The sequence below is a fragment of the Elephas maximus genome, chromosome 17 (genome assembly GCF_024166365.1).
Source record: "Elephas maximus indicus isolate mEleMax1 chromosome 17, mEleMax1 primary haplotype, whole genome shotgun sequence".
Classification (NCBI taxonomy): domain Eukaryota; kingdom Metazoa; phylum Chordata; class Mammalia; order Proboscidea; family Elephantidae; genus Elephas; species Elephas maximus.
The window spans coordinates 76,183,525-76,196,771 of NC_064835.1; the positions used below are offsets into that span (position 1 = coordinate 76,183,525).

A 13,247-nucleotide genomic window follows, 5' to 3' on the forward strand; every position below is an offset into this window, starting at 1 on the left:
TTCCTTTCCCAAATTCAAAGCTGTTTCTGATTCACAGCCATTCACCTACTTTTGTTTCATATCACCCTGCTTTTTGTTTGTTTTGTTGAATGTTATTCCTTCTTTTGTTCTCTTTGTTGTGTGCTGTCAAGTCACCTCTGATTCATAGAGGCCCTGTAGGACACAGTAGAACTACCCCATAGCATTTCCTAGGCTACAATCTTTATAAAAGGAGACCACCAGGTCTTTTCTCCTGTGGAGATACTGGATGGGTTCAAACCACCAACCTTTTGGTTAGTAACTGAGTGCTTAACCATTGTGTCACCAGGGCTGCTTTTTTTTTTCTCTCAAAGGATATTAAACATACTGATTTCAGAGACTTTTCCAGATTGCTCTTTTATTTCCCTCCCATTTCTTGAGTTTATTGTCTATCTTTTATGCATTAGTTTTCCAACTGTGTTTTGAAATTTCAGTGTCTAAGCTCATCTTGAGTTGGAGTGTCCTATTGCTGTTGTTTCCTCTCCTAATTTACCCTTCAGGTTCTGGCTGTTTTGTGGTTGCTTCTGCTTGGTCCTCTGGTATTTCCACTCAGAACCAGTTGTAATTGGGTGGTTTGGAGCTCTGGCCCTGTAGGGCTATAATGCACCAAAAAAACCAAACCCACTACCGTCGAGTCGATTCCGACTCATAGCGGCCCTATACAACAGAGTAGAACTGCCCCACAGAGTTTCCAAGGAGCGCCTGGCAGATTCGAACTGCCGACCTTTTGGTTAGTAGCCATAGCACTCAACCACTACACCACCAGGGTAGGGCTATAGTACAGATCTAGTCTTCCAGCCAGAGCTTAGCCTAGCTCAGCTCGGTGCCCAGAGTTGGGACTCTTGTCTATTCTTTCCCACACCCCAGGTAGTAGCTCAGAATTGACACTCCCTGGAAGAGGCTGCAGCGGTGACAACGGGTGAGCCTGGCCCTGTTTTCCTCACACTCATGAGGGGCTTTCTGCCCCTGCTCTTCCATGGGAGTTAAAAGTCAGACAACACTGGTTTTTTTTATCCTGGAGCCCAGTGGGCTGGTGCTTCAACCCTCACTTGTTATTGTGTGTTCCATTTTGCTTAGATCCATAGAGTTTTTATTTGTTATCTTAAAAACAACAATAACAACAACAAAGCTTTGCTCTGCTACACAATAGGGTGTTTCCACATGAACTCAGTCTTCCGTCCTGTCCAGGAGTCCTTCATTCATTCTCAGACTACTGAAATATGATTTCTCACCCCATCATTCCACCAAATTTGATTTTGAAAATATCAATTATGAGTCTGTATGTTACCAAATTAAATGGGCACTTTTCTACCTTCATTTCAATTGATTTCTCTAAATCAGTTCATGCTATCAATTACTCCTTTATTCCAGAAATTCTCTCTGTTCTTAATTTCCGAGCCACCTTTCTCTTGATTTTCTTGCTACCCCTCCCCCCAATCATTTCTTCTCTTTTAACTTTACATGATATCATTCCTCCACTTGCTATTAAAATATTGATGTCACCCAAGTTCTATCCATCTTCAGTCTTTTTTTTTTCTTCACGCTTTATGTTCTCTCTCCTTCTCTGGGTGATCACATCCATCCCCAACCTAAATGCTACTGATGCTCAAATCCTAACCACCATCCAAAATCTCTTCCTTGAGCCCCAGACACATAATTCCAATTTCCATCTGGGCATATCCACCTGTCTCTAAGGCACACGAAAAATGAATATGTTCAAATCTGAACTCATTACGTTCCCCTCTCTTCCATCATCATCATCAGCACATTTAGAATCATCTATATTGTTTAGTATCATGATTCTATATTCAGCCACAGAAGCAAAAATCATGGGAGACAAGCTTGAGTCTTCCATCTTATTTCCTTCTTTCTTCCAATGTTCAATCTGTCACCAAGCCCTTGACCTTTTTTCTCCATTCCTGCCATCACTTTCTTAGACTTGTCCCTTATCATCTCTTACTTGGACTATCAAAAAGGTCTTCCTATATCTAGGCTCCACCTTCTACAATACAACCAGAAATACATTTTTAAAAGCTAAGACTGATCTCGTGTCTCCCTACTGACTTCCAGACATAGTTCAAATGTCTTAGTGTGACATTCCACTTTTCTCCACTGCCATGACTCTATTCTAAGCTACCAGCATTTTTCACCTGAATTCCTCTTACCTGACCTCCCACATTCACTCCTACCCTCTTCAATCCATTCTTTACCTGTGGTTACCATAATATTTATATATTTTTATTTTATAATAGCTTTATTGACATATAACTGACATACAATAAACTACACATACTTAAAGCATACAAATTTAAAATGTACCTATTTTGATGTAGGTGTATATACGCATGAAACTATCACTACAATCAAGATAATATACCCATCCATCATCCTCAAAAGTTTCTTCATGCCACTTTGTAATCCTTCTGTCCCAACCTTCCCTGCTCCCTCCCAGGGAACCAGTGGTTGGCTTTCCGTCATTATACATCAGTTTACATAGAATTTCGTATAAATGGAATCACACAGAATGTACTAGTTCCTTTGGAGGGGGGTTATGGTTTCTTTCACTTAGCAAAATTATTTTGAGATGCATCCATGCTTCAGCATGTATCAATAGTTCATTCCTTTTTATTGCTGAGTAGTTCCATACTGTGAGTATACCACACTTTGTATATCCAAATGGACACGTGAGTTGCTTCCAGTTTGGGCTATTACAAATAAAGCTGCTATGAACACTAATGTGCAAGTTTTTGCATGAGTATATACTTCATTTTCTCTTGGGTAAGTACCTAGGAGTTGCCCTCTTTGTTCCTTCACACCGACCTTATTTAGGTTTTCAAATGTACCAGGTTTCTGCTAGCCTCACAGCTTTTTACATGCTTTCAGTCTGTCTGAAAGCATGCTCAGTTCTAGCCAACCTTAGGCCTTAAATTTTGCTTCCTCAGGGAAATTGTCATCTACACACTAGGCTTCTCCTTCCACATCTTTTGTTCCAATCACACCAACCTAAATAAAAAAAAAAAAAAAAAAAATTTTTTTTTTTTTTAATGGAGTTACCCAAAATACAAAACATGGTCGTTCTTCATCATGCCTTTGCACTGGCTAGTCCCGCTGCCTACAACTCCCTTCCTGCTTTATCTGCTCAGGTTTGCCCTTCAAGACTCAAGGTCTTACCACAACCTGTTGGGACTTTCTATAAGCCTCTTTCCTTATAGCTTCTCCTACTTCCCCCTCCTCCCTAGTCTGAATAAGATATCTCTACTCCATGCTTAATTAGCACCCTAGTTCTGGGTTTTACATGCTTCTACCACAGCACTTTTCAAACTCTATTGGAGAAGTTTTTTTCCTTTTCCTGGGGCAGAAATGAGGTCAATCTGGTTCTTCTCTCTATTTCCAGACCCTAGCACAGCGTCTGGCACGCATTTAGCTCTCTTTCAGTGCTTTTTCTTTTTTTCTCCTTCTGATGAACAAATGGCTGTGCTGGATCTTGGCCCTGCTAAGCCACTGATATGAGGATGTGTGGAACACCGAACACACTTTACAGGAAGGGCTCTGACCTTGGAGAAAGGAGTCACATTAATCAAGTAGAACAAATTATACTGGATGCTATGGCCAATGCAATTAAGTCTTTGTCAAACTCTCTGACTTTGGCTCGAGATGAGAATGTTGATGAAACGCCTCCCAACTGCCTGGGTTGGGGTCTGCTGAAATGGGCAATTACTGCAGTGAACAATCCATTACTCGTACTGTCAACAGTGCTTTTTCTCTCTCTAAATGCAGAATGAAGTGCAAAATGCTGTGGGAACTCAGTGGCATTTAATTTACTGATATGACTCAGCAGGAGCCATTTTTTAACCTGGTCGTGACAGCAGGGGTGTGGGGACTGAGCTTTATGTTGGAATGCACCGGGGAAGCCATTTTAATCATCCTGTACCTCTTTTCCCATATGTAAAATTAAACTGATGGAAGAAAATGCTTGTTAAACCATAGTGGTTACTATGGTGATTGATGACTGAGATACAATGTTATAGATTCATAGCCATGCCAATTCTTTCTGATGCTGCTTGTTATTCCATAGAGGGAGGAATGGCTGTCAGGGTTCAATTTTCTTCTTTGAATTAGGGAAGTTTCTAGTAAGGCATGGCATAAAAGGGCTATTATCCTGGTGATTTTGCCCAGAAAGCCAAGGCTGCTGTACTGCAATGTTTGTTCACAATGAAGGGTGGTACTTCCCAACCTTTCTCATGTCATGGAACACGCAGGAAATGTTTGTATGACACACTGGGGTGAATGGATGAGAGGGTTCATAACCAGAACATTGGCTTGGGACTTTAGCTGTGCCAGTTCCTTCCTGGTTTAAGGAGACCAGTGTCTTGAGAAACTTCTGACCCAGTCATGGCATATCAGTATGAAGGCTCTGCTGTAGAATCACTTGATCACTTACTACTACAATGGCTGTATCCCTAGCTTTCCTTTCTTTCCTGTTGCTGTCAATTCCGACTCATAGCAACTTATGTGTGCACTCCTTAGGGTTTTCTTGGATGTAGTCTTTACAGAAGCAGGTCACAAGGCATTTCTTCCATGGCATTGCTGGGTGGGTTTGAACATCAACCTTTCAATTAGTAGCTGAGTAAAAACAGTTTGTGCCCCCAAGGGACCCTATCCCTCACTGAAGGGTACTAATGATGAACCACCAGATGAACTTCAACCATGCATAAGTATGGCTGACTGGCAGGCAAAGGGCTAGAGGTGAGGGTTTGGCACCAGATAATATTAGTCTAGTATACAGACAATTTTTCCTATAGAAACAACTAGCTCTTCCTCAGGGTTCCATAGGCTAGGGTTGCAAAACAAAACAAAACAGAAACCTTACAACTCACTCTTGGCTAATTCAAGCAAAAAGGAAATACATTTAAGAGTATCAGGCACTTTGTAGAAGCTCTGGGAGTCAGTCTTGGAGGGTCCGCAGCCAGGAATAATGCCCAGAGCACCGTAAAGCTTTCCACTGAAGATCTCATCACTGCTGCTGGACATGGACATCGAACCTAATGATGGTGCTGGGGACTGGGAGCCAGAAGCTCCACACTGCTGTCCCTGAAATTCTGGGTGTTTCTCTACTACCTTCACCCTAAAAATGGATCCACACGGCATCTATTTCCCCATGCTTTTGTCTTCAGAATTGAACCTTTGTGCAAGAGGATCCATTTCCCAGAGTTTAGGTCATGTGCCTGCACATTAACTGGAGAAACAGGGTTTGCCTCCCCTCATGGCAAGGCAGAATTCACAATGTGGGGGGACTCAGACATTGGGACTTGTTCAAAGTCAGCAGGTGGCCACAATCCTGACAAATGTCCACTTCACTTCTCAGTGCAACAGGTCTAAACCCACTTCATCATCTTCTCTAATAAACTAGTTCCTTTCTGGTATTTTTTAGGTCAGGGAATGCCATTGTTATTCTCCCTGTCAACCAATCCAGAAACACGGAAAATGTACTTGATTCCTTGCACTCCCTGAACATGTACATCCGGTCCATCTTCAAGTCATAACCATTCTACGTCCTAACTATCTCTTTAATCTGTCCTCAATTCTACAAGACAACTCACTTAATTCCAGCCCATCATCATCTTTCACCTGGACAAATCAACAGCTTTCTAACTGGCTCCCTCCCTTGGGCCCAGTTGGCCCCACACCACCTCTTCCTCCATACTGTACCATGGGGAGATATTGTCAAGTGTTATCCCCTTGCTTTAAGAAATAATGGGTCCCCATTGTCCCTGTGAGAGAATTCAACCCCCTTGGAGCATTTGGAAGGCCTATAGTGGTGCAGACAGTTAAAAGAAAGGTTGGTGGTTTGAACCTACCCAGTGGCACTGTGGAAGAAAAAGCCTGTTGGTCTGCTTCTGTAAAGATTATAGCCAGAAAAAAAAAAAAAAAACAACGCTATGGAGAAGTTCTACTCTGTAACACAAGGGTCACTGTGGAACTGACTCGTTGACACAAGATGACAACAACTACAGATCCTTTGGTAACTATTTACTTTTTTTACTCTCACGCATTGAGTGCTTCAATAATATTTTCATTTTTGAACAGAATTACAAAAATAGATATGATTTATTGAACTTGCACAAAGTGCTATACTCTATTCTAGGCACATTAGATAATCCTCACACCCAATACTAGGAGGCAAGGGTCATTTATATTCCCATTTTACAGAGGAGGAGACAGCAGTAACAGCAGCCCCAGAATTTGAACATAGGTCAGTCTGTCTCCCAAGCCCAGGCCTTCAACCAGGCCTCTGTCTGCTCTGTCTTTACTGAGTTACTTGCAACCAGTTGAATAAAAACGTGCTTTCTCATGCTCCTGTTAGTTTGAATGTTCCTTTCCTTCTGCTTCAATTGACTCCCTTACCTTTGTTTACCTGCCTGAGCGTTAACCAGTTGCTGCTCATTCTGGTAATGAATTCTTCCGTGGAGCCTCTCCCCACTCTCCCACCCTCCATCCCAACCTGCCCCAGATTTAGATCTTCCCTCCACCAGTGCCCACAGCCCTCATAGCTGGATTAGCACTGTTTCCTTGATTATCAATGAGCAACCTGAGAGCAGGGATGTTGTCGTGTTTTGTTGTACTCTGAGGACCAGGGAGAGATAGTAGGAGGAGTATAGTAGGTAGGCACCTTGACTGAAATAGACCATACTATAAAAGTCTCTTAAAATAATGCCTTAGATTCCTAGGCCTGAGGTAACAAAATACCACAAAGTGGGTGGCTATAAAGAGCAGAAACTCATCGTCTCACAGTTCTGGAGGTTCAAAGTCCAAATCAGGGTATCTGCCGTGTTGATTCCTCCTGAGAGCTCTGAGGAAACTCCATGCCTCTCTGCTAGCTTCTAGTGGTCACCAGAAATGCTTGGCGTTCCTTTGCTGCTTATAGAACTATCTTCACATGACACCTTTTTCCTGTGTATAGCTGTGTCTCTGTGTCTGTCTTCTTTTATAAGACACCAGTCACACAAGATTAAGAACTAGCCTATTTGGGTACGACCGCATTATCTTAACTGATCTTCAAAGAAAGACCCTATTTCCCCAACAAGGTCACATTCAGAGGTACTGGGGTTAAGACTAATGTAATTTTTTGGGGACACAATACGTTGTTGTTAGGTGCTGTCAAGTTGGTTCCAACTCATAGCAACCCTGTGTACAACAGAACGAAACACTGCCTGGTCCTGCACCATCCTCATGATCATTGTTATGCTTGAGCCCATTGTTGCAGCCACTGTGTCAATCCATCTCATTAAGGGTCTTCCTCCTTTTTGCTGACCCTCTACTTTACCAAGCATGATGTCCTTCTCCTGGGACTGATCCTTCCTGATAACATGTCCAAAGTACGTCAGGGGAAGTCTTGCCATTTCACTTCTAAGGAGCATTCTGGCTGTACTTTTTCCAAGACAGATTTGTTCATTCTTTTGGCAGTCCATGGTATAGTCACTATTCTTTGCCAACACCATAATTTGAAGGCATCAATTCTTCTTCAGTCTTCCTTATTCATTGCCCAGCTTTTGCATGCATATGAGGCTAGCGAAAACACCATGGCTTGGGTCAGTCGCATCTTAGTCCTTAAAGTGACATCTTTGCTTTTTTAACACTCCAAAGAGGTCTTTTGCAGAAGATTTGCCCGGTGCAAGGTGTCATTTGATTTCTCGACTGTTGCTTCCATGGGCATTGATTGTGGAACCAAGTAAAATGAAATCCTCGACAACTTCAATCTTTTCCTCATTTATCATGATGTTGGTTATCAGTACAATTGTGAGGGTTTTTGTTTTCTTTATGTTGAGGTGTAATCCATACTGAAGGCTGTAGTCTTTGATCTTCATCAGTAAGTGCTTCAAGTCCTCTTCACTTTCAGCAAGCAAGGTTTATATTACAGTTAGGTTTTCCTGCAAGGGAAAAGTAATTCTTTCTATCCCATGTAAGTCTGAATTGGCTGTCAGCATGGTGGTGTAGTGGTTAAGAGCTAAAGCTGCCAACCAAAAGGTCAGTAGTTCGAATACATCAGGTGCTCCTTGGAAACCATATGAGGCAGTTCTACTCCGTCCTATAAGTTTGCTGTGAGTTGGAATCGGCTCAATGGCAACGGATTTAGTTTTTTTTTTTTTTTAAATGGGTATTTACAGGCCAGCTTCTCTGAAGAGTAAACGGTGGTGATTAGCTTTGATAGGCAGACATTCACCCCTCTCTCTCTTGTCCCATAAGCCATGACTCCGGAGAAAATATAGACTCTGCTAAGTATTGTCTTGACTTTTTACACTCGAGATGCTGCTTTCTGAAGCACTTTTAATGGGTCATCTCCTGGTTGGCTAGACTTTAAACTACAGTGTGTTTTATGGCTCCAAAGAATCTACATGCTTTTTTTTCCTTTAAGTCTTACTTTTAGAAGAAAAGAGAGGATTTCTGAGATGATAGGGCTGGGATGGGAAGGGAAACTCTGTAGCATTTAATAGAAATTAAGAGTTGCACCCTTCTATCTTGGGTTACTGTTATGCACGGGGATAGGTCGCTCAGCTCTATGGTTTCTGAAGGTCACTTGGTGTAGGCACCTGAAAGCATCATGTAAGTCAAGCTTCAACAGTTCCTATTAGCTCACTGCTAAGCTTTCAAACAAGATGCATTCACATTCTTTATGCTTCTGAAGATTCACCTCATGATTTCTTTTCATCTCACACCATCCTGGGGCAAACTGGTCCTTCCTTAAGTTGTGGCAGCCTGTCTATTGATAATGCAGGCATGAAGATGAAGGATCAGTGATAATCATTTCCTTCTAGTCTCAGAGCTCTTTAGAAAGGGAATACTCTACTCCGTATTTGTGTCTCATTACCAGCCCTCTGTCCTGTGAAATGCTGACTAATTGGGAAACTCTGAAGGGCCTGGCAATTGGAAGGTCTATGTGGCCGATCAACAATTGCCTCACCAGGGGAGTCATCCAAAGGCACCAATGTTGATCTTATTAGTCCATGCAGTCCTCTTGCTACAGGGAAATGTATAAATATTTGTAAACTCCCTAATCCATTTCAGCTGCCAGGATAGGGTAATATGATAAGTCAAGCAAACTTCCCAGCGATCAGCATAAGTTTATGATTATGATAAGCAAATACAACTTGCCCAACCATGGATTGCTTGAGGTCCGGGCCAAAAATGTTTCTCACAACATGTGTCCCAATGGGCACCCCCTCACCACCACTTGTCAAATTCTCTGGCAGGGGAGAGGCTCCTGAGAGTCAAGGTATATACCTGTTGGGATGGTACTCCGGGCTTGGCTGGCTGCCGGCTGGGCTGAGTGTCGCAGACAACTGCCCACTGGGGGAGAGCCTGCCTGGTGCTGGGCATGGGCCTGAGGTGTGGTGAGTGGAAGGGCAGGTCTGGTGGCAGTGGCTGGGCTGCTCAGACTTCCACCACCTGGGTGGATGGTTGTCGTCATTCCTTTGGCCAGTGGAGACCCTCCAACTACATTGTTCCGGGGTGGTCCAGCCCCTCCTACAGGAACCCTAAGGAAATAAAGCAGAATTAAGTCAGGCGAGAGGGCTCAGATGAAATCATATAACACAGGCCACTGACAAAGGCCCACAATCACCTACTGACATTAGGAAATTAAAAAAAAAAGTTGAGAGGATAGTGTTCTAAAAACAATGTCAAAATAATTCTTATAGTTGAACCGCCTCCAGAGCTCAAGCTGAGAAGGGCACTCTTGATAAAACCTTCATGGATGCCAACTTCCAATGTGAATATGAGAAATAGCAAAATAACCATATGAAACAGAGGAATGATCTCAAGTTAATGAAATATTTTCTACTAGAGCGTCTGCCTTAACTCATTCTAACAAACATCTGTGTGTCCCCAAACACATCCATAAAAAATGGATGACCCAGTCATGTCCCACCAGGCTTTAAAACATTTGACAGTGTGGCAGGGGAAAAACAACGGAAAAAACAACTGACTCCCTATGGACATGGCCGCCATTTTGTTTCTGCCGGCCTCTGACCAAGGCTTCTGGGAAAAGGCACAGAAAACATAACATCCTTCTCAGGGATTTCAAAGAACTTGTAGTTTCATACCAGAAATAGATGCCCTTTCACCCCAAAGTTTCCAGATGAAACGAGTTTAGAGTGTTTAAGTAATACAAAAGCAATACAGAAGCTTTGGAAACGGGGCTTTAACCCTTTTCCCCTATTTATACTAAAGCCATGTACTGGCTATGGAGGTATAAGCTATTGCAGAGTTTAGGGGCTTGAAAGCTTTCGTGGGTTCAGTTTCAGGGGGTTCAGGGGAATCAGAGTGTTTGGCATTTGTCCAAGAGGCCCCTGAAATCAACGGCTGAGGAAACCTCCCCTTCCTGTCCCTTTAGGATAGCAATAATGATGAAATGGATGGGAAAAAACAGGGACCGTCAAGCTCTTGCCTCTCCTGGGTCAGGCCCCAGGACACCATTTCCGGGTGTGGGTTGGTACCACACCAAGACACCATCTCCAGGTGTGGGTTACTGTTCAGAAGCTAGAAAAGAAGATAGCCGTAATATCTGGAAACAACGAATGGCATAAAGGAGAAAATGGCCAGTATGACTGAATGAAGACTGGCAATGGTTTCCTCTTGCTGAAAGTACATTATCACGAGAATATAGTAACTGAGAAACATAGCTCAGGAGGCTTATCTCACACAAATAAAGGCAAACCTGTTAAAAGTTTGGAAAATTCACACATCCAGGAGGTATCACCTAAAACAATGCTCAATCTACACAAAAATGAGGCTCCCACTCAGGATTTTTGAATTTCACACATTTCCAAAGGCTCCCACCTTGAGGCTAAATGCCTTCAAATGGGGCTAGCCAGTTTCCAAAGAACTCCAGAGACGTAGAAGTGGGTGGAATACTATCTGTCCCATGGGTCTTGAGAGGGTTTTAACCTTTACTCTGGCAAGTTACTCTGTCAGCAGAATTGCCCAAGATTTTTTTTTTTTTTTTTTAAATCACATTTGTCACCTGTTGAATTCATTTTTACCCTAGGAAATGATTTTTTTTTAGATTAAATAAAGTGGACTTTATGGGTCATTAATCTGCAAGATTACATGGACAAGCCTGAACACAGCAAATGCAGACACCCATCTGCTTCTAGTTTGGCAGTGGTAAATCCCTTTACGTCTTCTCTAAGAGCGGTTTGGCAAAGGCGTCCACAAGCTTTCCTTTATTTCCTGAGTGCATGCTATCACTTCCAGTAGCCAGGCACCATGATCCTCTTCGCCGTAGTTTTAAATGAACTCTGAAGCCCTCAAAGTTTGTACAGCTACCAGTTAACTCTAACCACTAAACTACAAGCCCATTAAGAGTCCGCCAATGCCGCAGAGCATTTCAGGATGGCTGGCAGTGAGGGCAGTTGCACAAATACAGGTCTGTGAATAACGGACTAAGCTTTCCACCCACCCACTTGGCCACTGTGCTGGAAAGGCATCACTTTTTAGCTGGGTAACTTTGGCAATTTTCCTTAAGAACAGCAAGAAGCTTGGATCAGTGAGGTTATAAATCTGCAGAGCCACAGGGAAGATGACAGTTCCCCTTCAGATCTGTGACTAAAGACTGTGAAGACTTTTTTTTCATGGTGAGGTATGGAGCTGGGTGGGGAAATCTGAGTCTCTGAGATACTAAGGGGGCACCTGACCACTCCTTTTCCTAGTGGTTAGACAGTGGCCAACCAGTGACCATCACAATACTGCAGTTACCAGGATGGACTCCTAACTGCAGAATCAGACTAGCACAAACTGGAAAACCTTGGTGGCGTAGTGGTTAAGTGCTATAGCTGCTAATCAAAAAGTCGGCAGTTTGAATTCACCAGGTGCTCCTTGGAAACTCTATGGGGCAGTTCTACTCTGTCTTATACGGTTGCTATGAGTTGGAATCGACTTGACTGCAATGGTTTGGTTTCGGTTAGAGCAAACTGGTTTTCTCGTGTTCTAAATATCTTCAGAGGTTGAAGATCCAGAGGGCCTGAGTTCAACAAATGATGGAGCTCACAAGCAGTGATGGAGGGAGTTGACCCAGGTCACCCAAAGTGGTTCAAATTTCATCAATTCGAGAATTTTCTCATTAAAAAAGTCCCAGGTGGTATGGGAAGACCATTCTTGAAGCTAAATTCTCATCAAAATGACCAGATTTCATTTATTTACTCAACCTGCTTTTGTTGAGCACCTAGTATGGGCAAATGGTAGGCAAAAGCTATGGGATGCCAAGCTAGAGATGGCTACTGTGGTCAGGGAGCTTACAGGCCAGTGGGGTTGCTGCTCACCTACATGGTCACCCTGTTACAAGCAGTACTGCTGAGAGGACGCTCAAGACAGCATGGATGAAGAGTATCCAATCGGAGTGGTGCAGGGAGGCGGGTAATCAGAGAAGGTTTTATAGAGTGAGTGACCCTAGAATTGAAGTCTTGAAGGCTGTGTAGCATTTAATTTTGTAGTTGGAAGAAGTGGGAAGGTGTATTAGATTTGGGGGGAGGGGGAGGGCAGCCTAAAGAAAAGCTCAAGTGATGAAACTGCACGATGTAAGCAGGGATGGTAAAGAGTCCAGTATGGCTGGATTAAAGGGGCAGAGCATTCGGGTGGCAAAAACGGCTGGAAAGACAGTCATGAGTCAGACGACAGAGGATCCTGAATGTCAAATAAAACAAGAAATCCTAGGGTAAATGTAAAAGAAGAATTGGAGGAGAGAAAGTGGGGAAACTGGGAATTTGGGGAACCAGTTTGTAGCCTAAAAGCCAATCAACTCCCCCCGAAGACTGACTACTCTGACATTACACTTATGGGTGGAGAGATGCGCTTTTCCTATAAAGGTGAAGAGTAAGCAGCAGGGTGAAATTTACCCAGGCAGGACTGGGTAAGGCTGCTGGGATCCAGGACAACCTGCCATCTCAGGCTTCGGTTTTCCTTGATGGTGCAAGCTTGGCAGGGTAGATCCCATAATCTTGGGGAGTGACCCACATTTTCCAGGAAGGGCTGTTTGAGGACAGGCTGAGTGTGCTTGTTTCCAGGCCAGCATCACTCCTGTGTGTGCTGATGTTCCCTCCTTCCACAGCTGGGAGTACAGCCAGGTGATTTGGTCTTCCTTGGACGAAGAGTCACAGGTTAATGAGCAGTTTAAACATGAGGAGGCTCTGGAGCTAATCCGCACTGACAGAAACCCAAGCCTGGGCTCAGCTGAG

The 13,247-nt window shown here is 43.3% G+C and overlaps 1 protein-coding gene across 4 annotated transcripts in view; it reads right to left on the reverse strand.

The window, feature by feature from the left end:
- Positions 1-13,247, reverse strand: part of SH3RF3 (SH3 domain containing ring finger 3) — a 493,237-nt gene that overhangs the window by 71,012 nt on the left and 408,978 nt on the right. For all 4 annotated transcript variants that reach the window (XM_049856614.1, XM_049856613.1, XM_049856612.1 and 1 more), the window contains one exon: positions 9,298-9,551. In XM_049856614.1, coding sequence (XP_049712571.1) covers positions 9,298-9,551 — 254 coding nt within the window. The remainder of the gene's footprint in view (positions 1-9,297; positions 9,552-13,247) is intronic.